Raw genomic sequence first — 27,211 nt, forward strand, 5'->3', positions numbered from 1 at the left:
GTTCGCATGCGCAGGCTCTAGTGTTTACTTCCGCTTGACCTGGCCCGGACGCCAGAAAATGTTCCACGTGGGATACCCTGCGTGGGGTTCACTGTAGTAGCTGCACTAGGTGATTCTTGGAGCGGGCCTGAGAGACAAGGACATGTGGATCCCAGTGGTCGGGCTTCCTCGGCGGCTGAGGCTCTCCGCCTTGGCGGGCGCTGGTCGCTTTTGCATTTTAGGGTCTGAAGCGGCGACGCGAAAGCATTTGCCGGCGAGGAACCACTGTGGGCTGTCTGACTCCTCTCCGCAGCTGTGGCCCGAACCGGATTTCAGGAATCCGCCAAGGAAGGCCAGCTTAGACTTTAAGCGTTACGTAACCGATCGGAGATTGGCGGAGACCCTGGCGCAAATCTATTTGGGAAAACCAAGTAGACCTCCACACCTACTCCTGGAGTGCAATCCAGGTGAGTCCGGCTGAATTGCATTTTCTTGGATGTTCATCATTTATTCAAACGTATTGACCCTCCTCGGGGTGCTATTTTAGATACTGGGGGGTTTTTTTGTTGTTCTTTTGCTTTGAGACGGAGTCTCGCTGTGTTGCCAGGCTGGAGTGCAGCGGGGCGATCTCGGCTCCCTGCAACCTCCGCGTCCCGGGTTCAGGCGATTCTCCTGCCTCAGCCTCCCGAGTAGCAAGAACTACAGGCGCGCGCCGCCACGCCCAGCTAATTTTCTTATTTTTACTAGAGACGGGGTTTCGCCGTGTTGGCCAGGATGGTCTCGATCTCTTGACCTCGTGATCCTCCCGCCTAGGTCTCCCAAAATGCTGGGATTAGAGGCGTGAGCCACTGCGCCCGTCCAGATACGGGTCTTTCTTTGAAGCTCCTTAGTTGGAGAGATTGCCCACTACATAAGCGTAGAGTCTGTATCGTTAATGACACCACAAAATATTTCTGTAGCAGCTTGCACTTTATACAATATTTTGATAAAACATGCTCTTAGATCTTATCTCCCCAAAAGAGTTGCAAGCCTCTGCCAGCTGAAAAAATGATGTTATCTTATTCTTCCGTGCATTCCCTATAGACCATAGCAGGATGCTAAGAACACAAGATTTATAGGCTTTTTGAATGATAATTTTTAAAGCACCATTTCATATCACAGGGAGTCAGTTCTGTTTAGGCTTGACAATCTCTTTGATGGTTAAAGCATCCGTGTAGTCCGTGAGAAAGTGATAGGCTAGAGGCAATCTATTTTGCTGTGATTTTTTTCTTCTAAGAGGTAGTGAATCATGGTGATGAAGAGTGCAAGTTTTGACCTGGTGCGGTGGCTCACGCCTGTAATCCAGCACTTTCAGAGGCCGAGGCGAGTGGTTCCCTTGAGGTCAGGAGTTCCAGACCAGCCTGGCCAACATGGTGAAACTCCGTCTCTGCTTAAAATACAAAAATTAGCCGGGCGTGGTGGCGGGCGCCTGTAATCCCAGCTACTCGGGAGGCTGAGGCAGGAGAATCGCTTGAACCCAGGAGGTAGAGGTTGCAGTGAGCCGAGATTGCCCCACTGCACTCCAGCCTGGGTGACAGAGTGAGACTTCGTCTCAAAAAAAAGAGTGCAGGTTTTGCAGTCACTGACAATGATTTCAAAGCCAAGCTGCACCACTTTTGATGCTGGAGTCAAATAAGTATATATAATCTCCTGTTTCCTTATATGTAAAAAGGAGAGTGACATCTACTTTGCGGATGCTGTCAGATTTAAAAACCAGGTAATAACGTGTGAAACATCTAATGAAAGTTTGGTATTGAAAGAGATTATGTTGTTTCTTGTGCAAATAAACTTTTCGTTCTGTTAATGTGCCAGGTCCTGGAATCCTGACTCAGGCATTACTTGAAGCTGGTGCCAAAGTGGTTGCGCTCGAAAGTGACAAAACTTTTATTCCACATTTGGAGGTATATTTTTAGTTTCTCAACGTATGTTATTGTTTGTTCAACTATCTGTGAGTGGTTTAAGGAAATAGAATTAAGCACACAGTGTTTTAAATAGAATATCTTTTAGGGAGCCATCTCTGAAATATCTTGTTTATTCCCAAAGACTAGAACACAGTTAATATTCAGTGCTGTTGAATGGCTGAAACATGAGGAGTTCTAAGACTTGTTTGCTAGTTCTAGGTCGGCTACAGCCTAGTTGGGTGACTTTGAACAAAGCGTATAACTGGCATCCCTAGGCTTGTTTCCCCATTTCTACTAAGCTGCGCTGTGCTCCTTTCTTCTGTGAGCTTGGAATCTAATTGGAATAAGTGCTAATATTAGATTAATGGATCTGTGTAACCTCTATATTTAGGGTTTCAAAGGCAAGAAAGGTTGGCATACAAATTAAGTATCTTTTATCTGAAATGCTTGGGAACACAACTGTTTTGGATTTCAAATTTTTTCATATTTTGCAATATTTGCATATACATAATGAGATATCTTGGGGATGGGACCCGAGTCTAAAAATTCCTTTTTTGTTCCATATACATCTTATTCATAAGGCCTAAAGGCAATTCTGTATAATATTTTAAATAATTTTGTGCATTAAACAAAATTTGTATACATTGGACCATCAGAAAGCAAAGGTGTCACTATGTCACCCACCCATGTGAACAATCTCCTTGTTTGACATCGTCATCATCCCTGACTTTTTTTTTTTTTTTTTTTTGAGATGGAGTTTCTCTCTTGTCACCCAGGCTGGAGTGCAATGGTGTGATCTCGGCTCACTGTAACCACTGCCTCCCAAGTTTAAGCGATTCTCCTGCCTCAGCCTCCCAAGTAGCTGGGATTACAGGCGCCCGCCACTATGCCCAGCTGACTTTTGTATTTTTAGTAGAGACGGGGTTTCACCATGTTGGCCAGGCTGGTCTTGAACTGCTGACCTCAGGTGATCCACCCACCTTGGCCTCCCAAAGTGCTGGGATTACAGGCGTGAGCCACCATGCCTAGCTCCTGACTCTGAATTTATATGCTTCTGATAAGCCATCATTTTCTTACACTTATTCACACATGAGTGCTTAACAGTAGAAAAAATGACATACCATTAGTACAGTAAAAAAAAAAAAAAAAAAAGTGTGTTCAGAGAAACTAAGCAGCACAGCAGCAGCAGCATCAGAATCCCTGTGTCAGCTGTTGAACAGTGGAAACACACAGCGGCAGGCTTTCAGTCTCCTGGGATGCTGTGTTTTCATTGAAAGGTTACTGTATACCACATTTTATTTTTTCTTAAGAAGAAACATCAGAAGCAGCTGAGGGACCAAGAAGCGGGTGCGTTAAGGCTAAGGAGACATTCTGCCGGCTGGCTTTTAAAAACGTTTCCTGTGGGCCGGGCGCAGTGGCTCACACCTGTAATCCCAGCACTTTGGGAGGCAGAGGCGGGCGGATCACTAGGTTAAGAGATTGAGACCGTCCTGACCAACATGGTGAAACCCTGTCTCTACTAAAAATACAAAAATTAGCCGGGCGTGGTGATGCATGCCTGTAGTCCCAGCTACTCGGGAGGCTGAGGCAGGAGAATCGCTTGAACCCAGGACTCAGAGATTGCAGTGAGCTGAGATCACACCACTGCACTGCAGCCTGGGCGACTGAGCTACACTCTTTGTCTCAAAAAAAAAAAAAAAAGTTCCCTATGGAGTCATCGCCTTATTAACAATGGTTTTTGTCTTAGATAACTCCCTTCGATTTTTATAGACTGACCTCATCTTCGTGTTGTATACCTGCATTTTCACTGCAAGCCTGTCACAGAAGGTCGGGTGTGGAATTTTCCACTTTTGGCATCATGTTGACACTCAAAAAGTTTCACATTTTGGAGCATTTCAGAATTTTTGGATTAAGGATGCTCAGCCTGTAGTCAGATACAGTTGCATAGAGTGAAGGCATCATCCAAATAGATTTTTCGGTGATTGTGCTTCTTAAAAAGCAGACACATTTACGTAACAATGAAGAAGTGGAAATCCTTTGGGTCTTTAACCAGTCTCTTACTCTCATTCTCCTTCCCTCTTTTATAATCTTCCGTTTCAATTTAGGAAACTTATATTTCTCTATGCCAACTTTGTGAAACCATGCAGAATGGCTGTATCCAAAATTGCATGACAACAAAAAATTGTGAAAATGTCTGTCAAATCCAGTTGTTTAATTCTTTTAAAACTATGAGTATGAAATTATTGTTATTCTACCACTTACTGTTTTGAAAACAGTTCAAGGTTTTAGCTAGGTTATTTAATTGATGTTAAATCTGAGGGAGTTCCAAAAATGTGAAGAAAAAACACATAATTGTCCGAAGATTTAAGATCCTGAAATGTGATTCAGTAAGCATAGTCATCTGTAGTTTCAACTTGGAAATTAAAAATGAGAAGATAACTTTTATCCTGATTTGAGGGAAAAAAAAAAAAGCCTATATTTAAAGGTTAATCTACATATTCACAAAGTAATTAAGATTGTATTAAAATGTCTTTGTTTCTATTTAAAGTTTGTTATTCTGTAACACAGTAGTTGCTTTTTTCTACAAATCTTCAAGGCTGAGGACCGAGGCCCATGCCTGTAATCCCAGCACTTTGGGAGGCCAAGGCGGGCAGATCACTTGAGGTCAGGAGTTCAAGACCAGCCTGGCCAACATAGTGAAACCCCATCTCTACTAAAAATACAAAAAATTAGCTGGGCGTGGTGCTTCATGCCTGTAATCCCAGTTACTTGGGAGGCTGAGGCAGGAGAATCACTTGAACCCGGTAGGTGGAGGTTGCAGTGAGCCGAGATCATGCCATTACACTCCAGCCTGGGCTACAGGAGCAAAACTCAGTCTCAAAAGAAAAAAAAAACCTTCAAGATAACAGTTTAATTTTAAAACAATTGTTTAATGAAAAAAGGAAGGTTAGGGACTAGAGAATTTTTGAAACAATAATTATGATAGGAATATCAATAACAAAATGTTTCTGAAGCTATAAATGTCAGCTAAAAATATAAACATCATTGACTAAATCCAGTCTTTGATTAGAACTAGTTTTTTCTCTATTAAGGCTCTTATTTTCTACTAGCACTGACTTGTACTCAACCCTTAGTACATATTCTCTCACTTTTTAGTAACCATTGTTATGATAAATTGAAAAGCCATTCAAATAAAATTTTGTGTGAATTAATCTGTTTGCCAGAGTGAAAAGAGAAGTAACAATAGGTAAGCAGAACTCTTGTGGCTCTGAGTCAGGGACTTAAAGTGCTGCGCTTAGCGGATAATGCTTCTGGCCACCTAAAGTTTGTTCCTGAAAACTGAAAGGAGTTTCAGTGGTGATAGCTGGGATTACAGGCGACCGCCACCACGACCGACGAATTTTTTGTATTTTTAGTAGAGACGTGGTTTTACCATGTTGGCCAGACTGGTCTGGAACTCCTGACCTCGTGATCCGCCCGCCTCAGCCTCCAAAGTGCTAGGATTACAGGCTTGACCCACTGCACCCAGTAAATGAGACAAACTTAATGACTAACTTAAGTACCTAACTTAATGACTAGTAGAAACTCAAGGGTTACTTGCCTTTTCTCTGTTCTTTTCCCGTTCTGTTTTTGAATCCTAATGCAATCCAGTTGAATTTTTAAATGTGATCTGTTGTATGAATTGAATTATTTATCCTGAAGCTTTGATTATTATCATGTTTGAATTGTTGAGTGTTAACTGACAAGTGCTAAAGCAAGAATGTACGGTGCCCTCTCAGAACATACAAGTGTATTGAAGCCATAAAGTGTTCATTGTTTATACATTTTCTTTTTCTTTTTTGAGACAGGGTCTCACTCCCATTGCCCAGGCTGGAGTGCAGTGCTGCAATCACAGCTCACTACAGTCTCAACTTCCCAGGCTCAGGTGATTCTCCCACCTCAGCCTCCCAAGCAACTGGGATTACAGACACACGCCCCAACACCTGGCTGATTTTTTGTATTATTAATAGAGACAGCGTTTTGTCATGTTGTCCAGGCTGGTCTCAAACTCCTGGGACTACAAGCATGAGCCACCACACCTGTGCTGTTTAGCTTTCCTTAATTACAAAGATTAAACTGCCTTTTTGATAACTTGAAAGATTATGTTAATGCTATATCAGGGGTGTCCAATCTTTTGGTTTCCCTAGGCCACCCTGAAACATCAACTGTCTGGGCCATACATAAAATACAGTAATACGAACAGTAGCTGATGAGCTTAAAAAAAAAAAAGTCCATGCATACATCTCATAATGTTTTAAGAAAGATGACAAATTTGTGTTGGGCCGCATTCAAAGCCGTCCTGGGCTGTATGCGGCCCTCAGGCCACAGGTTAGACAACCTTGCCATGCGTGTTGACTGACAATCATATGCATTAGGTAGGTACTCTTTCTTTTAGCTTCCATGACACCACACTCTTGTGGTTTTCCTCGTTAGTTGTATTCTCAGTTTCTTGTCATTAGACTTTGGACATACTCTACCTTCAGGGCTAGTCCTCTGTTTCTCCCTAGTGTAGACCCCTGACTTAAATTACCTTCAACAAGCCAAATTCCCACACATTTAGATCGTCAGCCTGGACCACTCCACTGAGCACCTTATTCAGGTCTGCAGCTTCCTACCTGGCACCTCTACCTAGATCACATAGTAGGCATCTCGAAATTAATGTGACCAAATGTATATGATTTCCACCCCCAGTCTTCCCCTTCCTCTAGTCTTTTAAAAACTTCCCCTTGAAAGTGATTGTTAAAATGTACTAGATTTGTTTGTTTATTTACTTTGGAGATGGAGTCTCACTCTGTCACCCTGACTAGAGTGCAGTGGTGCAATCTCAGCTCTCTGCAACCCCTGCCTCCTGGGTTCAAGCGATTTCTCCCACTTCACCTCCCCAATAGCTGGAGTTACAGGGGTGTGCCACCACCCCTGGCTTACTTTTGTATTTTTAGTAGAGACAGGGTTTCACCATGTTGCCCGTGCTCATCTCAAACTCCTGACCTTGGGTGATCCGCCCTCTTTGGCCTCCCAAAGTGCTGGGATTACACGTGTGAGCCACTGCACCCGGCCAAAATTTACTAGATTTTTGAGCTGGAGACGGTATCACACACCTGTAATCCCAGACACTTAGGAGGCTGAGACAGGAGCATCACTTAAGGCCAGGAGTTGGAGACCAGCCTGGGGACATAGTGAGACTCATCTCCATAAAAAATAAGAAGAAAAAGTATTTTACTAGATTTAGAAATAGGATAATACAGGTTGAATACAAATGCTTAAGAAAAAATAGGTGTTTGCATTAATAACTTTAAGTTACATCATTTCCAACCTTAATAAATATTAATAGAATTTTCTGTGCACAGAAACATCAGTGTACACATTAAAAACATAATGCCTTCTTACTGATTTTTTTTTTCTGTAACTTCAAATTAAGTTTATGGAGTCTATAACTGATTCTTGCCCTAACTATGAAGGTCTCTAGTACTACTGCAAGATGAGCAAATCAGAGCAGTGAGAAGACTGAGATACATTAGACCTCTTCCAGCAAACAAGGTGTATAGTTGCTTCTGTCTTTAGAAAAAGTAAATGAAAATTATGGAGATGAGCTAAGTTCATTTATTTGGTGGATAGCTGACTAGATTCCCCTAGAAGAAAGATATTCTCTTGAATCCATCTGCCTTTCACTTTTATATTTTAATTGTTTTTCTTTACTGTGAAACATCTTTCATTTTTTCTTCCCATGACCAAAGCAGATGGCTCACAGTTCTCTATAAGAGGCCAATCATGGTGTCAGAATCTTTGCCCAGTGCTTCAGGTAGCCACTACTAAGCAGGCAGGGGTGGCGTGAAAAGCTTTTGAATAGCTGAAGCCATTATGATAAAGAAAGTAAGTGGGGCCGGGTGCAGTGGCTCACACCTGTAATCCCAGCACTTTGGGAGGTCAAGGTGGGCAGATCTCTTGAGCTCAGGAGTTTGAGACCAACCTGGGCAACATGGCAAAACCCTGTTGCTACAAAAAATCCAAAAATTGGTGGGGCGTGATGGTATGCACCTGTAGTCCTAGCTGCTTGTGGGACTGAGGTGGAAGGATCACTTAAGCCCAGGAGGTCAAGGCTGCAGTCAGCTGAGATTGCGCCACTGCACTCCTGCCTGGTTGACAGCTTGTCTCAAAAAAAGAAAAAAAAAGTAAACAGATAAAAGAAAAATTTATGATAGTTTATTTCTGTTTGGGGGGCTTTTTCTTGGTAATATTGTACTTTTGCCACTTTTCAGGTATTGATTGATTTTTACTTCCTCTGTTAAATTTTGGGTATGTTAGTAATATTTTCTTTACATAGTTATGGAGGTAGAAATATTTTTTGTAAAAAGGTAATTCAGCCGGGCGTGGTGGCTCACGCCTGTAATCCCAGCACTTTGGGAGGCTAAGGTGGACGTATCATGAGGTCAAGAGATTGAGGCTCTCCTGGCCAACATGGTGAAACCCCATCTCTACTAAAAATACAAAAAACTGGCTGGGTGTGGTGGCACACACCTGTAGTCCCAGCTACTTGGGAGGCTGGCACAGGATCGCTTGAACCCAGGAGGCGGAGGTTGCAGTGAGCCGAAATGGCGCCACTGCACTCCAGCCTGGCAACAGAGCGAGACTCTGTCTCTCAAAAACAAAACAAAACAAAACAAAAAAACCCCAGGTAATTGAATTATTTTTATTTTTACATTTTATTATGGTTTTTTGAAGTAGAGTTTTTTGAATTGTTGCAAAGTATACTTAATGCTGAAAATTTTTAACGTGTTATCTTTGTCTCTCTTTAGTCCTTAGGAAAAAATCTGGATGGAAAACTACGAGTGATTCACTGTGACTTCTTTAAACTAGATCCTAGAAGTGGTGGAGTAATAAAACCACCTGCTATGTCTTCTCGAGGGCTCTTTAAGAATTTGGGAATAGAAGCAGTTCCTTGGACAGCAGGTCATTTTTGGAATTTACTAAAGCAAATACCTAGAATTTGCCAGGTTTCTCTAGCAGTATAACTGATTTGTTGATGAAATTTGTGTTTTATTTATTTGTTTGTTTTCTGAGATGGAGTCTCACTCTGTCACCCAGGCTGGAGTGCAGTGGCGCGATCCTGGTTCACTGACCCTCTGCCTCCAGGTTCATGTGATTCTCCTGCTTCAGCCTCCCTAGTAGCTGGGATTACAAGTGTGTGTCACCACACCTGGTTATTTTTTTGTATTTTTGGTAGAGACGGGGTTTCACCATGTTGGCCAGGCTGGTCTCAAACTCCTGCCCTCAAGTGATCTGCCCGCCTCGACCTCCCAAAGTGCTAGGATTACAGGTGTGAGCCACCGTACCCCGCCGAATTTGTGTATAATTTATATTATATTAATACAGTTTATGAGCAGATGCTCTGACTCTGAATATGGCATTTACCTCACCTGGACACAGGTACCCAGTTTATTTCCCCAAAAGCCAAGTTCCATGCCAAGGAAAGATATTGAGGCTTAGTTTTAATTGAAATAAACTTGAAATTAATATAGTTTGTTAACTTAGTTTGTCTCAAAAAAATATGGACATAGGACAAAATGCTAAGAACTTTATTCAAATCTTTTTGCTTATATTCCTAACAGACATCCCTTTAAAAGTAATTGGAATGTTCCCAAGTAGAGGTGAGAAAAGGGCACTTTGGAAACTCGCATATGACTTGTATTCCTGTACTTCTATATATAAATTTGGACGAATAGAAGTAAATATGTTTATTGGTGAAAAAGAATTCCAGGTATGTTATTAACAAATACCTATTTTTTGTTCTGAGTCTGTAATTTTTCTCTGAGTACTCTTAATCTGTGCGATTTCAATTTAGGGCTCATGACATTTGAGGGTCTAAGATTGTTTTTAAATTCTGCAGAGCAGTCTTATGCTCAGGTTGCTTTTTCAGTGTACAGTTGAGTGGTTTTAAGTGCATTCCCATTGTACAGCCGTTACCATCATCTGTCTCCAAAACCTTTCATCATCCCATACCAAAACTCTGTACTCATTAAACACAAACTCTCGTTTCCCTCTTCCTGCGTCCCCTAGTAATCATTATTCTTTCTGTCTCTATGAATTAGACTATTCTCTTTACCTCATGTAAGTTTACTCTACAATATTTCTTTGTGTCTGGCATATTTCACTTAGCATTATGTTTTCAAGGTTCATCAATGTTATAGCATGTGTCAGAATTTCATTCCTCTTTAAGGCTGAATAATATTCCATTCTGGCCGGGCACGGTGGCTCACTCCTGTAATCCCAGCACTTTGGGAGGCCAAGGCATGCTGATCGCTTGAGGTCAGGAGTTCGAGACCAGCTTGGCTAACATGGCAAAACCCTGTTTCTACTAAAAATACAAAAATTAGCCAGGCGTGGTGGTGCATGCCTGTAATCCCAGCTACTTGGGAGGCTAAAACAGGAGAATCACTTGAACCTGGGAGGAGGAGGTTGCTATAAGCCCAGATCATGCCCCTGCACTCCAGCCTGGGCAACAGAGCAAGACTTTGTCTCAAAAAAAAAAGTCTATTGTATATATATACTACAGTTTGTGTGTTGATGTATCAATGACATTTGGTTGCTTTTACCTTTTGGCTGTTGGGAATAATGCTGCAATGAACATGAGTTTACCAATATCTCTTCAAGTCCTTTGAGTGTACAGCTAGAAGTAGAATTGCTGGATCATATAGTAATTCTATTTTTAGTTTTTTGTGGGTTTTTTGTTTTTTGTTTGATTGTTTGTTTGTTTTTTGAGACAGGGTCTTGCCCTGTTGCCCAGGCTGGAGTGTAGTGACATGATCACAGCTCTCTGCAACCTGGACCTCCTGGGCTCAAGTGATCTTCCCGCCTCAGCCCCCAAGCTGGGACTGCAGCCACACACCACCAGGCCCAGCTTTTTGTAGCGATAGGGTCTTGCCATGTTGCTCAGGCTGGCCTCCAACTCTGGGACTCAAGCAGTCCTCCTGCCTCAGCCTCCCAAAGTGTTGGGACTACAGGCATGAGCCACTGTACCCAGTCTATTTTTAGTTTTTTGAGGAACTGCCATACTGTTTGTTATCCGTCGTGGATGCACCATTTGATATTCCTACCAGCAGTGCACAAGGGTTCCGATTTCTCCACAGCATTACTGAGAGTCGTTTTCTGGGTTTTTGGTAATACCTCTCCTAATGGTATGAAGTGGTATTTCATCATGCTTTTGATTTGCATTTTCCTAATAATTAGTCATGTTGAATATATTTTTATGTACTTACTGACTGTATATCTTTTAAGAAATGTCTGTTCAAGACATTTGCCCATTTTTAATGGGTTGTTTGTTGCTGAGTTTTAAGAGTTCTTTATATATTCTGGATATTAATCTCTTATCATACATGATTTACAAATATTTTCTCCCATTCTATGGGTTGCCTTTTAACCCTGTTAGTTGTGTCCTTTGATGCCCAAAGTTTTTCATTTTGATGAAGTCAACTTTGTCTCTTTTTCTCTTTTGTTGCCTGTGCCTTTGGTGTCATACGTAGCTCAGTGGTCCGCAACATCTTTGGCACCAGGGACCAGTTTTGTGGAAGACAGTTTTTACGTGGATGGCGGCGGGATGGTTTCAGGATGATTCAAGTGCATCGCATTTATTGTGCACTTTATTTCTATTATTATTACATTGTAATATATAATGAAATAATTATACAACTCACCGTAATGTAGAATCAGTGGGAACACTGAGCTAGTTTTCCTGAAACTAGATGGTCCTACTTGCGGGTGACAGGAGATAGTGACAGATCATCGGGATTAGATTCTCATAAGGCCCTTGCAACCCAGATCCTTCGCATGCGCAGTAGGGATTGCGTTCCTATGAGAATCTAAGGCGGCTGCTGATCTGAGAGGAGGTGGAGCTCAGGCGGTGATGTGAACGGTGGGGAGCGGCTATAAATACCGATGACGCCTCGCCTGTTCACCTGCCGCTCACTTCCTGCTGTGTGGCCCAGTTTCTAACAGGACACGGACTGGTATCAGTTCGTGGCCCGGCGATTGGGGACCTGTGTCGTAGCTAATAGATCATTGCCAAATCCAGTGTTGTGAAGGTTTCCTTGTGTTTTCTTCTAAGAGTTTTATAGTTTTGGCTCTTGTTTAGGTCTTTGATCCATTTTCAGTAAATTTTGTTTATGGTTTCAGTGTCCAGCTTCATTCTTTGATCTAGTTTTCCCAGCACCGTTTGTGGAAAGACTGTTCTTTACCGCCATTAAATGGCTTTGGCGTTGGTTTCAGAAATGATTTGACCATATGTGTACGCGTTTATTTCTGGGCTCTATTGTATTCTATTGATCTAAATATTTGTCCTTAGGCCAAGACAACACTGTGTTACTACTGTTACCTTGGTAAGTTTTGAAATCAGGGCTGATTCATCCAAATTTATGCTTTTTAATGATTGTTTAGGCTATTTGAGTTTCCTCGAGATTCTATATGGATTTTAGGCTGGATTTTTCTGTTTCTCCAAAACGCGTTAGGATTTTCCTAGGGATTGCGTTGAATCTGGAGATTGCTTTGGGTGGTAGTGGCATCTTAACAGTATTCAATATTAAATCTTCCAATCCACGAACATGAAATGTCTTTCCATTTATTTGTGGGTTTTGTTGTTGTTGTCGTTTTCATTTTTGTTTGACACAGGGTCTCACTCTGTCACCCAGGCTGGAGTGCAGTGGCAGGATCACAGCTCACTGAAGCCTTGACCTCCCAGGCTCAGGTGATGCTTCCACCTCAACCTCCCCAGTAGGTGCGACTACAGGCGTGCACCCCCGTGCCTGGCTGATTATTGTCTTTTTTGTAGAGATGGTTTTACCACGTTGCTCAGGCTGGTCTTGAACTTCTGGGTTCAAGTGATCCTTCTACCTCAGTCTCCCGAGGTGCTGGGATTGCAGGTGTGAGCCACTGTGCCTGGCCTCCATTTATTTGTGTTTTTAATTACTAGCTTTTAAGTTACTTTTGGTGCTATTGTAAATGGAATTGTTTTTCGAATTTTCCGTTGGTAGTGCATAAAAATGCAACTGATTTTTGTATCCTGCAGCTTTGCTGAATTTATTAGGTTTTTTGTTTTGTTTTGCTTTTTTTTAGACGGAGTCTCGCTCTGTCACCCAGGCTGGAGTGCAGTGGTGCAATCCCGGCTCACTGCAACCTCCGCCTCCCAGTTTAAGTGATTCTCCTGCCTCAGCCTCCTGAATAGCTGGGATTACAGGCACGCGCCACCACGCCCAGCTACTTTTTTTGTATTTTTAGTATAGATGGGGTTTCACCATGTTGGTCAGGCTAGTCTCAAACTGGTGACCTCATGATCCGCCTGCCTCAGCCTCCCAAAGTGCTGGGATTACAGGTATGAGCCACAGCGCCCAGCCAGGTTTCCCCCCCCCCTTTGTTTTTAAATAGAGACAGTGTCTCACTTTGTTGCCCAGGCTGGTCTCAAACACCTGGGCTTAAGTGATCCTCCTCCCTCGGCCTCCCAAAATGCTGGGATTACAGGTGTGAGCTACCATACTCAGCTGAATTTATTAGTTTTAACAGGATTTTTTTTTAATATTTAAGGGGTTTTATAATTTTTTTTTTAACTTTAAAACATTAAAAGAAATTTTTTTAGAGACAGGGTCTTGCTCTGTTGCCCAGGCTTGAATGTCGTGGTATGTTCATAGCTCACTGCAGCCTCAAACTCCTGGGCTCAAGTGACACTCCTGCCTCAGCCTCCCTGTAGCTGGGACCACCTGTGCACACCACCACACCCAGGTAGTTTATTTTTGTAGTGACAGGGTCATGCTGTGTTGTTCAGGGTGGTCTTGAACTCCTGTCTTCAAGTGATTCTCCTGCCTCGGCCTCCCAAAGTGCTAGGATTACAGTTGTGAGCCATTACACCGAGCCTAAGATTTGAGACTCTAGTTCAATTCTCTGTAATGGAAGGTCTTCCTGACAACCTTGATCTCGCTATGAGTGTCATCTTTCTTTTCTGCCCAGAATGTTTCATGTTATTGATCTGTTAATCCAGTTTGACGGGAAATGCTTGTTTGTCTTGCTGTGTTGCCCATGCTGGAGTGCTATGGCCTTTCACAGGCACGGTCATCTCACACTGAACCCCCAAACTCCTAGACTCAAGCAGTCCCCTTGCCTCAGCCTTTCGAGTAGCTGGGACTACATGTGCACACCACTGCACCCAGCTTTTTGTATCTAATTCTAGTTTTCTCTGCTTAAATTTCTAGGTGCTATTAAGATAGTACTATTAAGACTCAAATAAGATTAAGATTTTTATAATGCTTTTTTGTATTGCTATGGATTAGGATAGTGGGGCAAAAAATGAAGGGATGATTTGCTCCCCCAGACCCATTTAGTAAATACATATTTGCTAGCCATGGAAAGACAGCGGGGGCCTCAGGACCTTGGGGCTGTGCATACACTATTAAACAAAGGAAAGACAAGGAGAAAAGTAGGAAGTACTGTGGTAGATTCCTGCTGCTAGGGTTGTATTCCAGTGGCCCATGCCTCTTTTGCCGTGGACCTTTTCACGTGTGGTTTCTTGTCTGCGGAGTGCCTTCCCATTTGTTGAGGTAACCTCGTCCTTTCAAGTCAGCCTTAACACTTGTGTGTTGTTGTTTTTTAAGAGATGCGGTCTCACTATGTTGCCCAGGCTGGTCTTGAACTTCTAGGCTCAAGCAGTCCTCCCACCTTGGCCTCCCAAAGTGCTGGAATTACAAGCGTGACCCCGCATGCCCTGCCGTTGCCCCTGCTGGAGTGCTGTGGCTGTTCACAGGCACGGTCATCTCACACGGAACGCCCAAATTCCTGGGCTCAAGCAGTCCCCTTGCCTCAGCCTTTCGAGTAGCTGGGACTACAGGCGTGCACCGCTGCACCCAGCTTTTTGCATCTAATTCTAGTTTTCTTTTCTTTAATGTCTAGATGCCATTAAGATAGTCCTATTAAGAGTCAGCATTTGTTTTTAATTGATTCTAGATGTGTATAACATGTAATTTTTATTTTCCTTTTACTAGAAACTAATGGCAGATCCCGGAAATCCAGACTTGTATCATGTATTAAGTGTTATCTGGCAATTAGCTTGTGAGATTAAGGTTCTGCACATGGTGAGTAAAATCCTTCTGTTTAAAAACGGTTTTCTTTAGCGACAGGGTCTCATTATGTTGCCCAGGCTGGAGTGCAGTGGCACAATCATAGCTTGCTGCAGCCTTGAACTACTGGACTCAAGTGATCCTCTCACCTTAGCCTCTGGAGTAGCTGGGACTACAGCCAGGCGCCACCATGCCTGGCTAAGTTTTAAAATGTTTAAGAATATTGCCCAGCCTGGTCTTGAACTCCTGGCCTCAAGTGATCCTTCTGCCTTAGCCTCCCAGATCACTGGGATTACAGGCATGACCCACTGCACCTGGCTCTAATTTTTATTTTTTTATTTTTTGAGATGGAGTCTCACTCAAGTCACCCAGGCTGGGGTGCAGTGGTTCGATCTCGGCTCACTGCAACCTCTACATCCTGTATTCAAGCAATTCCCCTGCCTCGGCCTCCCGAGTAGCTGGGACTACAGGCGTGCACCGCCACACCTTGCTAATTTTTGTATTTTCAGTAGAGACAGGTTTCACCACATTGGCCAGTATGGCCTTGAGCTCCTGACCTCAGGTGACCTACCTGCCTCAGCCTCTTAAAGTGCTGGGATTATAGGCGTGAGCCGCTGCGCCTGGCCCTGGCTCTAATTTTTAAATATTTGCAATGTGGATCTTCACGTGTTCTTGTCACTGCTTCCGCCTGAAAATATGCTGAGGTCTTCAGTCTGCACCTTGCTGTATTTTTTTTTTAAGCTCAGGAATGTTATCTCATTTGATTTTAGCTTTTGTTCCAATTCTTTTTTTTTCCCCTCAAAAACATTTGAGGTTCTTAGGTTGGATCTCTGATCCTTGTCTTTGGTGTCTGTCATGCTCTCATCATTTTTCTCCATTCCCAGAATCTCTTCACACTTAGTCTTCACATCACTGATTCTGCTTTCTGCCTGCACTGTATATTGTACTCTCAGTACTATAGTTCTTGGTTTCTCTAAAATTCTTCCTTACCCACTGATCTTGTCTCATTCTGTTGACTTTCATCTCAAGTCTTCTGTCCTGGTAGCTTTCAGCTAGTTTCTTCAGAGAGGCCCTCTGAGGACTTTAGCTGGCAGAATGTTTTCGTCTTCTTGTTCCCTTAGTATTTGCTTTCAAAGGTCCCGTGTTAGGTTTTGCCATTTACTAAACTCCAGAAAGGAAAGGTCTTTCTGGACCTAACATTTCTCAGCACTTGCTCCACTGTGTGTCTACATCTGTAGAGTAAGTTGTTGAAGTCAATTCCCAGTGTCTTGCAGGTTTTCCTCCACTGTCCTTGATGAGGGGAAAGCTGTTGAGGCTCGACCAGGCGTGTGGGAAGTGGCAGTACTCATTGTGCACGGCTGATGGTGCTTTTCTTCCCCCACTTAAAGTGACATTCCTGGAACTGCTAGGAATTTCACAATTTGGCCACAATTATATGTTTTAGTCACTCTCATTGCCCCTGTAGTTAATAATAAATTGTTATTTGACAGTAGCCTTTCAGACCTTGTGTTCAATATTGTTTAGTCTTTTAAGCCTATGTCAGATCTATTTTAACCCACTCTTATTTTGGAATTTAATGTGGTTATGGGTATGTATCGTTTTTTTAATAGAGAATACTTTTTCAGGTGGGTCGGTTTTTTATTTTGAGACACGATCTCACTCTGTCAGCCCAGGTTGGAGTGCACCAGCACAATCCCGGCTCACTGCAACCTCCGCCTCCCAGGCTTAAGCAATCCTCCCGCCTCAGCCTCCCAAAGAGCTGGGACTGCAGGCATACACCACCACACCCAGCTAATTTTTGTATTTGTTGAAGAGACAGGGTTTCACCGTGCTGCCCAGGCTGGCCTTGCATTTGTTGAAGAGACAGGGTTTCACCATGCTGCCCAGGCTGGCCTTGCATTTGTTGAAGACACAGGGTTTCACCGTGCTGCCCAGGCTGGCCTCGAACCCCTGACCTCAAGTGGTCCTCCTCCCTCAGCCTCCCAGATTGCTGGGATTACAGGCGTGAGCCACTGTGCCTGACCGGATCATCTCTCAAAATTGCCTTATGCACAAAATTCTATTACAAAAGATAGATACCGAAAAATAGTGATCCATTTTAAAATTGACACTAGGTTTTTGTTATTGTTGTTTTTGGATAGGGTCTCACTCTGTTTCCCAGGCTGGAGTACAGTGGCTTACTGCAAACTCCAGCTCCCAGGCTCAAGCAACCCTCCCACTTTGGCCTCCTAAAGTGCTGGGGTTATAGGCATGAACCATAGCACCTGGTCGACACTAGTATCTTTATTTGTTTATTTCCATATATGTTCTAACATATTCACATAGTTTGATTAATAGGCTTTTCCACTGAAGTAGGGCAAAAAGAAATCCTCAGCATTAATCTAATATCCCTTAAACTGCTGATTCTGACTGTGATATGGAAATATTGAGTGGTAAAAATTATAACAAATACTTATTTGCGTAATTGCATAACAGGCGAAGTCATGTTTAATAAGGAAAAGAGGTACTAGTATTTGGGTAGACTTTTGATCCTCCTCCTCTTTAAAAAAATTAAGGAGAGAGATGTGTATTATTTAGCTATAACATGTTTCTCTTAAATCCCATTAGACTGACCATTCTCTTATTTAGGCAAGGTGTTTTTTAAGGAAGTAATAATTTGGGGCACTTTGACCAAAGAGAAATAAAAGATGTTGTTTTGCTTTGTTTTTCTTCCCCAGGAGCCTTGGTCATCATTTGATATATACACCCGAAAAGGGCCGCTGGAAAACCCAAAGCGTAGGGTAAGAATAAAATAATACCTTTTCCTTTTTCTCCCTACGTGACATATTTTTTATTTTTTTTTTTAGGACTATTTGGTAGTCTGTATTTAACTTTTTAATTTTAAAATATCTAGAAACATTCTTTAAACATATCTTACTACTTTTAATGGATCAAAAGTATTTTGGAAGAGTTTTATCAGCTGTTATACAATGGATGCTAGCATAGTAATAGGCTTAAAAACAGAATCTGAGTTCTCTTCTTATCTCTTTTGAAATGAAGGTACATTTCAAATTTGGAAAATAAAATAATTTTAATATTTATCTAATTAGATTAATTAGAAACAAAATTTTATGACGTATTAATCGATTAGAAATTTGTGATATTCAAGGTCAAGAGATCGGGACCACCCTGGCCAACATGGTGAAAACCCGCCTCTATTAAAAATACAAATCTTAGCTGGGTGTGGTGGCGCATGCCTGTAGTTCCAGCTATTCAGGATGCTGAAGCAGAAGAATCACTTGAACCTGGCAGACAGAGGTTGCAGTGAGCCAAGATCGTGCCACTGCACTCTAGCCTGACGACAGAGCGAGACTCTGTCTCAAAAAAAAAAAAAAAAAAAATTGTGATATTACTACTCTTATTACATGGTTGAATTCACTGATAGGTACTTCTTGATTTTTACCCAGGAGTTAGGCCTTTATTTTTGTTCATTTTTTAATCTTTGTATGTAAGAACCAAAGTGACAATGTTATAGTCCTCCATTTAGTTTATCTCAGGGCTAGTTGTGAAATTCTAATAAAGTAGCTAAAGTTTCACAAAACAATTTTTTGACTCAATTCAGAAGTTTCACTTTAGAATTAGATGCCTGTCTTTAAGGTTTGGGGCTTAAAAAAAAAAAACGAATTAAATGCTATCAATGGCCTAATCTCAGCATAACAGCTTAGTCTGAAGGTCTTGTTTGTTTGCTTACTTATGTTTTTTTCTCACACTTGCCACTAAAGGAAAAAGAAAATTACCAGTTTTCTTTCAATGTTGTGATTTTAGAGTGATCAGTCATCATTGTGCTTTTAGTTCTGTTTGACTATTTATACAGCATATTTATGTAGTCCCAAAAAACAGAATAGGAATAATACATTTTGTCTAATACAGTACATTTGGATACTATTGGGGACTTATCCAAATATTCCACAAATGAACAATCCTGTATATAATATACTTTCTCAGTTTTTCAGCAAGAAGCTGAAAAGCTTAAGTTTTTTTGGCCAACTTAAAAATATAAACTTGGCCGGACGTGGTGGCTCACACCTGTAATCCCAGCACTTTGGGAGGCCGAGGTGGGTGGATCACGAGGTCAAGAGTCTGAGACCAGCCTGGCCAACGTGCTGAAACCCCATCTCTACTAAAAATACAAGAATTAGCTGGGTGTGGTGGCGTGCGCCTGTAGTCCCAGCTACTCAGGAGGCTGAGGTGGGAGAATCAGTTGAAGCTGGGAGGCAGAGTTTGCAGTGAGCTGAGACTATGCCATTGCACTCCAACCTGGATAACAGAGTGAGACTTTGTCTCAAAAAAAAAAAAAAAAGTGTGTGTGTGTGTGTGTGTGTGTGTGTGTGTGTGTGTGTGTATATATACATATATAAACTTTTAGGGATGAAGATGAAATAAGCAAATGTCATATTTTATGACAGAATTTATTTTAGATATTTCACATGTATCTTTGCTATCAAGGTGCTCATATTGCTATGGAAGCAGTTTGAGACATTTAGCAGGTTTTTAGGGCCTGTCATTTCTATCCAAGTTTTGTTTGAGACCTACTTTTTAAATGTCCGATTAAAAATTTTAGTCAATAACTTTTTTTGTTCTTTGGATCCGATGGTGATGTTTTATCTTGAATATAGCAAGGACTCAATATATGTTAATGGTTAATGCCATGTTTGGGTTTTTTGTTTTCCTTTTTTTGTTTTTTATTTACTTATTTTTTTGAGGCAAAGTCTCATTCTGTCACCCAGGCTGGAGTGCGATGGCATGATCTTGGCTCATTGCAACCCCTACCTCCCGAGTTCAAGTGTTTCTCCTGCCTCGCCCTCCCAAATGCTGGGATTACAGGCATGCTCCACCACGCAGGGCTAATTTTTGTATTTTTAGTAAAGATGGGGTTTCAACCATGTTGGCCAGGCTGGTCTCAAACTCCTGACCTCAGGTGATCCGCCTACCTTGGCTTCCCAAAGTGCTGGGATTACAGGCGTGAGCAGCCACGCCCAGCCTATTTTTTTTTCTTTTTTTTTTTTTTCTTTTTTTAAAAGACAGTGTCTCACTCTTCTCCCAGGCTGGAGTGCAGTGGCATAATCACGGCTTACTGCAGCCTCAAACTCCCGGGACTCAAGTGATCCTCCCACCTCAACCTCCCAAGTAGCTGGGACCACAGATGTGCATCCCACGCCCAGCTAGTTTGTTTGTTTGTAAAGAAGGAGTCTCCCTGTGTTGCCCAGGCTGGTCGCTAACTCTTGGGCTCCAGCGATCCTCCCGCCTTGGCCTCCCAAAGTGTTGGATTGTAGGTGTGAGCAACCCGGCCTCATGTCTGGGATTTGATTTTACCCTACTTACATGTTAATAAATGTTACTGTTTCTCGGATGTTGGCCTAAGACTCCTGGATCAGACAGAGGATGTTCTGTGCCTCTCTTCCCATGGAGTGATGTGAGGTGGCTCAGTTGGGTGCCTTGCATTTAGTGGACTTGCTTTGCAGCTGAGAAGTACAGAGCTGGGGGAATCTAGGTCTTTTTTTTTTTTCGAGTCAGGGTCTTGCTCTGTCACCCGGGCTGGAGTGCAATGGCGTAATCTCGGCTCACTGCAAACTCCATGCAGCAGTCTCAAGCATCCTCCCATCTGAGCCTCCTAAGTAGCTGGGGCTACAGGCATGCACCACCATACCCTGCCAATTTTTGTACTGTTTGTAGACACAGGGTTTCGCCATGTTGTCCAGGCTAGTCTTGAACTCCTGGGCTCAAGCGATCTGCCCACCTCAGCCTCCCAATGAATCCTCCTTTTTCATAGCAAACATTAAGCAAGCCTACCCTTTTGTTTTTTTAAGACAAGGCCTGGCTCTGTCAACCAGCCTTGAGTGCAGTGGCATGCTCTCAGCCTCCACCTCCTGGGCTCAAGCCATCCTCCCACCTCAGCCTCCCGAGTAGCTGGGACTACAGGGACACACTGCCACACCCAGCTAATTTATTTTTTATAGAGATGGGGTTTTGCCACGTTGTCCAGGCTGGTCTTGAACTCCTGACCTCAAGTGATCCACGCCTTGGCCTCCCAAAGTGCTGGGATCATGGGCATGAGCCACTGCACCCAGCCACAAGCCTGCTCTTTGTCCTGGAGAGAGACGTTATCTCCTCCCTCAAGGTTACTCATCGCAAATAACTCTGAGAAATGGCCCAATTCATTGGTAAAGACCAATTAGGGCTTTGTGTTCTTGGTGTACACAATAAGAAAATGTGGGCCGGGCACGGTGGCTCACGCCTGTAATCCCAGCACTTTGGGGAGGCCAAGGCGGGCGGATCACAAGGTCAGGAGATCGAGACCATCCTGGCTAACACGGTGAAACCCCATCTCTACTAAAAATACAAAAATTACCGAGGCGTGGTGGTGGGTGCCTGTAGTCCCAGCTACTCGGGAGGCTGAGGCAGGAGAATCACTTGAACCCGGGAGATGGAGCTTTCAGTGAGTGGAGATCACGCCATTGTACTCCAGCCTGGGCGACAGAGTGAGACTCTATCTCAAAGAAAAAAAAAGAGAATGTGAAGACACTCAGGGCCTGTGGTGATTGTGTCTTTCAGCAGATAGCTTGAAGGAAGAAGCGAGCAATGTCTTACTCTGGCAATGTTTTGTGACTAATGCAATTCATTTTTTCTTCTCTCCAGGAATTATTAGACCAATTACAACAAAAGCTGTATCTTATTCAAATGACTCCTCGTCAGAATTTATTTACCAAGAACTTAACACCTATGAACTATAATATATTTTTTCACTTGTTAAAGCACTGTTTCGGGAGGCGCAGCGCCACTGTAATAGACCACTTACGGTGAGTGAAAAGAGTAAAAGCAAGTATAAAGTAGCAACGATGCACAAATTATTCTTTCATGCTAGAGATCTACTTTTATATCTTGATTGACAGAGTGAGGTACCATGTTTTCCCTCATATTTCTTCAAAATAATTTGTTCTCCCTGGTGTACATTTTGAGGAAAATATATTTTTCCCATAATCTCTCATTGAGTTTCATTTATTTTTCCTTCTTTGAAAAAATGCCCAGGTTGTTTAATCTTTTTGAGAATATAGGCTCACCTTTATCTTACAGGAAGCACTAGCTGCCTACCACTAGTGGGGTGGAGAGAAATCAGCATTACTGGAGGCATGCCCACACTTACCTCTCATTGCTTGTCTTCAGTGGTTCTGTTGCTTAACCAGAGTAGGGATAGATAATTATACCACCCTGGTTCCCTTGCTCTGGATCAAATTTTGTTTTTACCCAAAGCTTTGTAAAAATAATAGCTTGTAAGTAACACTACTTGCTTTATGTCTATATAAGTGAAAAACATTTTTTTGTTGTTGTTAGAGACAGGGTCTCGCTGTGTTGTCCAGGCTGAAGTGCGGTGGCACAGTCTCAGCTCACTGCAGCCTTGTCCTCCCAGGCTCAAGTGATCCTCCCACCTCAGCCTCCTGAGTAGCTGGGACTACAAGCATGCACCACCACGCCCGGCTAATTTTTATATTTGTAAAAATATAAAATTTTTATATTTATATTTTGTGTTTATAAATTGTATGCCAATTTTTGTAGAGATGGGGTTTTGCCACGTTGCCCAGGCTGGTCTCAAATTCCTGGCCTCAAGCAATCCACCCTGCTTGGCCTCCCAAAGTGCTGGGGTTACAGGCATGAGCCACTGCACCTGGCCATCCATGTAATTTGTATGTAGGGCTGATGCACACACCTCTGTAAGTAGTGCTGGGGTTACAGGCGGGAGCCACCATGCCTGGCCATCCATGTAATTTGTATGTAGGGCTGATGCACACACTTCTGTAAGTACAGCTCGGGTTACCAGCATGAGCCACTGCACCTGGCCATCCATGTAATTTGTATGTAGGGCTGATGCACACACCTCTGTAAGTAGTGCTGGGGTTACAGGCGGGAGCCACCATGCCTGGCCATCCATGTAATTTGTGTGTAGGGCTGATGCACACACTTCTGTAAGTACAGCTCAGGTTACCAGCATGAGCCACTGCACCTGGCCATCCATGTAATTTGTATGTAGGGATGATGCATACATCTCTGTAAGTAGTGTTGGGGTTACAGGCATGAGCTCCCGCGCCCAGCCATCTGTATAATTTGTACATAAATCCATGTAATTTGTGTGTAGGGCTGATGCACACACTTCTGTAAGTACAGCTCGGGTTACCATCATGAGCCACTGCGCCTGGCCATCTATGTAATTTGTATGTAGGGATGATGCATACACCTCTGTAAGTAGTGTTGGGGTTACAGGCATGAGCTCCCGCGCCCAGCCATCTGTGTAATTTGTACATAAATCCAAGTAATTTGTATGTAGGGCTGATGCATACGTCCCTGTAAGTTGTGCATTATGCCTTGTAATCAGCAGCCCATAGTCATTCAAAGTCTCGCCAGAGGATGGGTAAAATGTTAAAATAATTATTTTAACAAATTTGATCATTTAATATTTAACTCTGAATGAGCTGTTGACTAGACAATATTTATCTAAAAATAAATGTTAAAAGTGGCAATAGCCTGGGTGCAGTGGTTCATGCCTGTAATCCGAGCATTTTTGTGAGGCCAAGGTGGGAGGATCACTTGAGGCCGGGGATTGGAGGCTGTAGTGAGCCATAAACTCACCACTGCACTGCAGTGTGGGGCACAGAGCAAGCTGACCTTGTCTCTAAAAAAAAAAAATTGGGAGGCAGAGAGCGCCAACAAGACTTTGAGATGAGCCTGGGTGACAGAGCAAGACTCTATCTCTAAAAAAAAAAAAAAAGTGGTAATAGACTAGTAAAAGGCAATAGACTAATAAAAGGCAATCTATTATTTTTCATCTTGCCACCTTGTGGCTATTTTGAATGAAAATATCAAGAAAATAGGGAAATAAGGAATAAATGTTGTAAATCATAGTGCAAAATATTAAAAATGCTCCTGGTAATCTCAGTGGACTAGAAACATGTTACCAAGATTCTATTCAATATCAAAAAGTACTGGAATTGAACAGACAGAGAGTCTCACTCTGTTGCCCAGTCTGGAGTACAATGGCACAATCATAGCTCACTGCAACCACAAACCCCTTGCTCAAGTGATCCTGCCTCAGCCTCTTCCCTGAGTAGCTGGGACTACTACGCCCACCACTATGCCCAGCTAACTTTTTACGATTTTTGTAGAGATGGGGTCTCACTATGTTGCTCAGGATAGTCTTGAACTCTTGGGCTCAAATGATCCTCCCACCTAGCCTCCCAAAGTGCTGGGATAACAGGTAGGAGCCACCACACCCAGCCCAAAATATTTTTTTACAATTGTTGTTGTTGGAGGCTTATTGATGGTTTGTTGCTAAGCTGATACACAGTTATATACCTCATATTATGGTATATAATATCCCTCATTGATTATATATTGTATATATATTATATAATATACCTTATATATATAATACCTCATAATGAGGCGTGTTCGTTATACCTCGTTTCAGTCAGTAGTGGACCAAATGTACAATAGTGGTCCCATAAGATTATAATGATGCTGTATCTTTTACTGTATCTTTTCTATTACTTACCATTGTGTTACAGTTGCCTACAGTATTCAGTACAGTAACATGCTGTGCAGGTTTGTATCCTTGGAGCAATAGGCTATGCCATATATCCTAAGTCTGTAATAGGCTATATCACATAGGTTTTGGTTAAGTACTCTGTAAGATGTTCAAGCAACAATGAAATCACCTAACAGTGCATTTCTCAGGACATACCTCCATCATTAAGCAATGCATGACTGTATAAGGAAGTTCGCGGCTTTATAATGTATTTACCAATGATGGTTACATCAAAATGTGAAAAATGATTCCCTCTTTGTAAACTGCCAAACAGCAACTTCTGCTGTTTGTAGTTACTGAACTTTGACATGAACCAAAAGAAGTTAAGAATATTTTTTGCAGAAAGGAAAAGGATGAAAGAGGTAGGCATAATAATTTTTTTAAACGGCAGTGATTAAACTAGAATTCGGTGTAAAAATTGATTAGAGTATGTGAAAGCCTAAACCTGCTATTAATATTTTCATTATAGGTTAGCTATGAAACTTTAGAAATAAACATAAAGTTACTGGAAGCTCTTAAACTAAATAAGATTGCTTATATATAATAAGTTAGGCTTTTTTTTTTCTCCTTATTTCAATAGCCTTAGGAATACAAGTGATTTTTTGGTTTCATGGATGGATTGTTGAAGTCTGGGCTTTTAGTGTACCCATCGCCCAAATAGTGTACATTGTACCCAGTACGTAGCTTTTTATCCCTCACCCTCCTCCCATCCTCTTCCCTGCTGATTCTCCCGTGTCCGTTATAGCACTCTGTATGCCTAAGTTAGACATTTTAAATTCAACTTAGAAGCCATTTCTGTCACCGTGAACTGATAGATGCATGAGAAAGAATTAAGTACATTTACTTTGTATTTCTTTTGCAGTTCATTGACTCCACTTGATGCGAGAGATATATTGATGCAAATAGGAAAACAGGAGGATGAGAAAGTAGTTAACATGCACCCTCAAGACTTCAAAACACTTTTTGAAACTATAGAGCGTTCCAAAGATTGTGCTTATAAATGGCTGTATGATGAAACCCTGGAAGATAGGTAGCAACTAGACTGTCGTTTTTGGTGGAGCGGTTCATTTATTTGGAAACTATGACATGAAAACCAAATTTGAAAACTCACATCCTTTCAGCAGAAGGTAACTGTTCTTGTTTCGCACAAGCCAGGCAGATCATTTCTCCTAAGCTGATATCATTGGCTTATTGGATGAAACAGTGTCTGCTATTTTATTCACAATTGAATAAAATGAAAACTTCAGTTAATTGTGGATTTGATCAGATTGAATTCGTTTTGTTTCAGATTCCTATTTAAATATTTCACTTGTACTGTTGCTGATTTTTGCGTCTTCTTGAAGAGCAAGAGTCTGTACATTATTAAGCTTAGAAAGTAAGCAAAACTGATTTACTGATTTGCCTTTCAGTTTGTTGAAATGTATTGTCAAGTACTGTACAATGAAATTATTTAAATTTTAATATGATTTAAGCTTTTTAGAAATTAAAATATTTTAAATAAGAAGATTTTGTGGTTTCTTTTGGTCTCTAAATACCTAATGAAACATTAAACTGACCCTAATTTACTCCTTTTTAGTTCTGTCATGTAGCGTCAATATAGTTTTGGTGAATAATTCAGTCTGTATTACTGAAAAGTCTGCACATTTGTTCTATCAAGAAAATTCATCTGAAGTTGGATATGAACCTAAATGGAATTTATGTGACCCTAAATGGAATTAAGAATATTTTCTTGGCCAGGCACAGCGGCTCACGCCTGTAATCCCAGCACTTTGGGAGGCCAAGGCGGGCGGATCACGAAGTCCGGAGTTCGACACCAGCCTGGCCAACATGGTGAAACCCCATCTCTACTAAAAGTACAAAAATCAGCCTGGTGTGGTGGTGGGCACCTGTAATCCCAGTTACTCTGGAGGCTGAGGCAGGAGAATCGCTTGGACCTGGGAGGCAGAGGTTGCAGTGAGCCGAGATCATACCTCTGCACTCCAGCCTGGGTAACAGAGCAAGACTCAGTCTCGGAAAAAAAAAAAAAAAAAAAGAATGTTTTCTTGCCAGGAATGGTGGTGTGCACCTGTAGTCCCAGCTACTCAGGAGGTGGAGGAGGGAGGACATCTGAGCCCACGGGTCTAGCCTGGGGGCAACATGGTGAAACCCCCATTTCTAAAAATATTTTATAAAACAGCTGGGCATGGTGGCAGGTGCCTGTAGTCCCAGCAACTTCGGAGGCTGAGGTGAGAGGATCACTTCAGCCCAAGAGTTCGAGGCTGCAGGGAGCTATTTATTGTACCTGTGAAGAACCGCCTGCATTGCAGCCTGGGTGACAAAGCAAGACCCATCAAACAAAAAAAAAGTTCCTAGGGTGGGCCAGGCATGGTGGCTCACGCCTGTAACCCCAGCACTTTGGGAGGCCGAGGCGGGCAGATCACCTGAGGTCAGAAGTTCGAGACCAGCCTGTCCAACACGGCGAAACCCCATCTTTACTAAAAATACAAAAAATTACCCAGGCATGGTGGTGCATGCCTGTAATCCCAGCTACTTGGAAGGTTGAGGCAGGA

At 42.3% G+C, this 27,211-nt stretch overlaps 1 protein-coding gene across 2 annotated transcripts; it reads left to right on the plus strand.

Annotated features, from left to right (window-relative positions):
- The first annotated feature begins 142 nt into the window (after positions 1-142).
- Positions 143-26,166, plus strand: TFB2M (transcription factor B2, mitochondrial). Of its 2 annotated transcripts, XM_001139400.5 has the most exons (8): positions 143-446; positions 1,831-1,919; positions 8,753-8,906; positions 9,566-9,714; positions 14,975-15,064; positions 17,767-17,829; positions 21,725-21,885; positions 25,525-26,166. In XM_001139400.5, exons 1-8 carry the CDS (start codon positions 143-145, stop codon positions 25,694-25,696), a joined length of 1,182 nt encoding a protein of 393 aa, XP_001139400.1. In that variant the 3' UTR covers positions 25,697-26,166. The 2 variants fall into 2 exon arrangements, with proteins under 2 accessions (XP_001139400.1, XP_063646089.1); XM_063790019.1 differs by lacking the exons at positions 8,753-8,906; positions 9,566-9,714.
- Positions 26,167-27,211: the final 1,045 nt, after the last annotated feature.

The sequence above is a fragment of the Pan troglodytes genome, chromosome 1 (genome assembly GCF_028858775.2).
Source record: "Pan troglodytes isolate AG18354 chromosome 1, NHGRI_mPanTro3-v2.0_pri, whole genome shotgun sequence".
In the NCBI taxonomy this organism is placed as follows: domain Eukaryota; kingdom Metazoa; phylum Chordata; class Mammalia; order Primates; family Hominidae; genus Pan; species Pan troglodytes.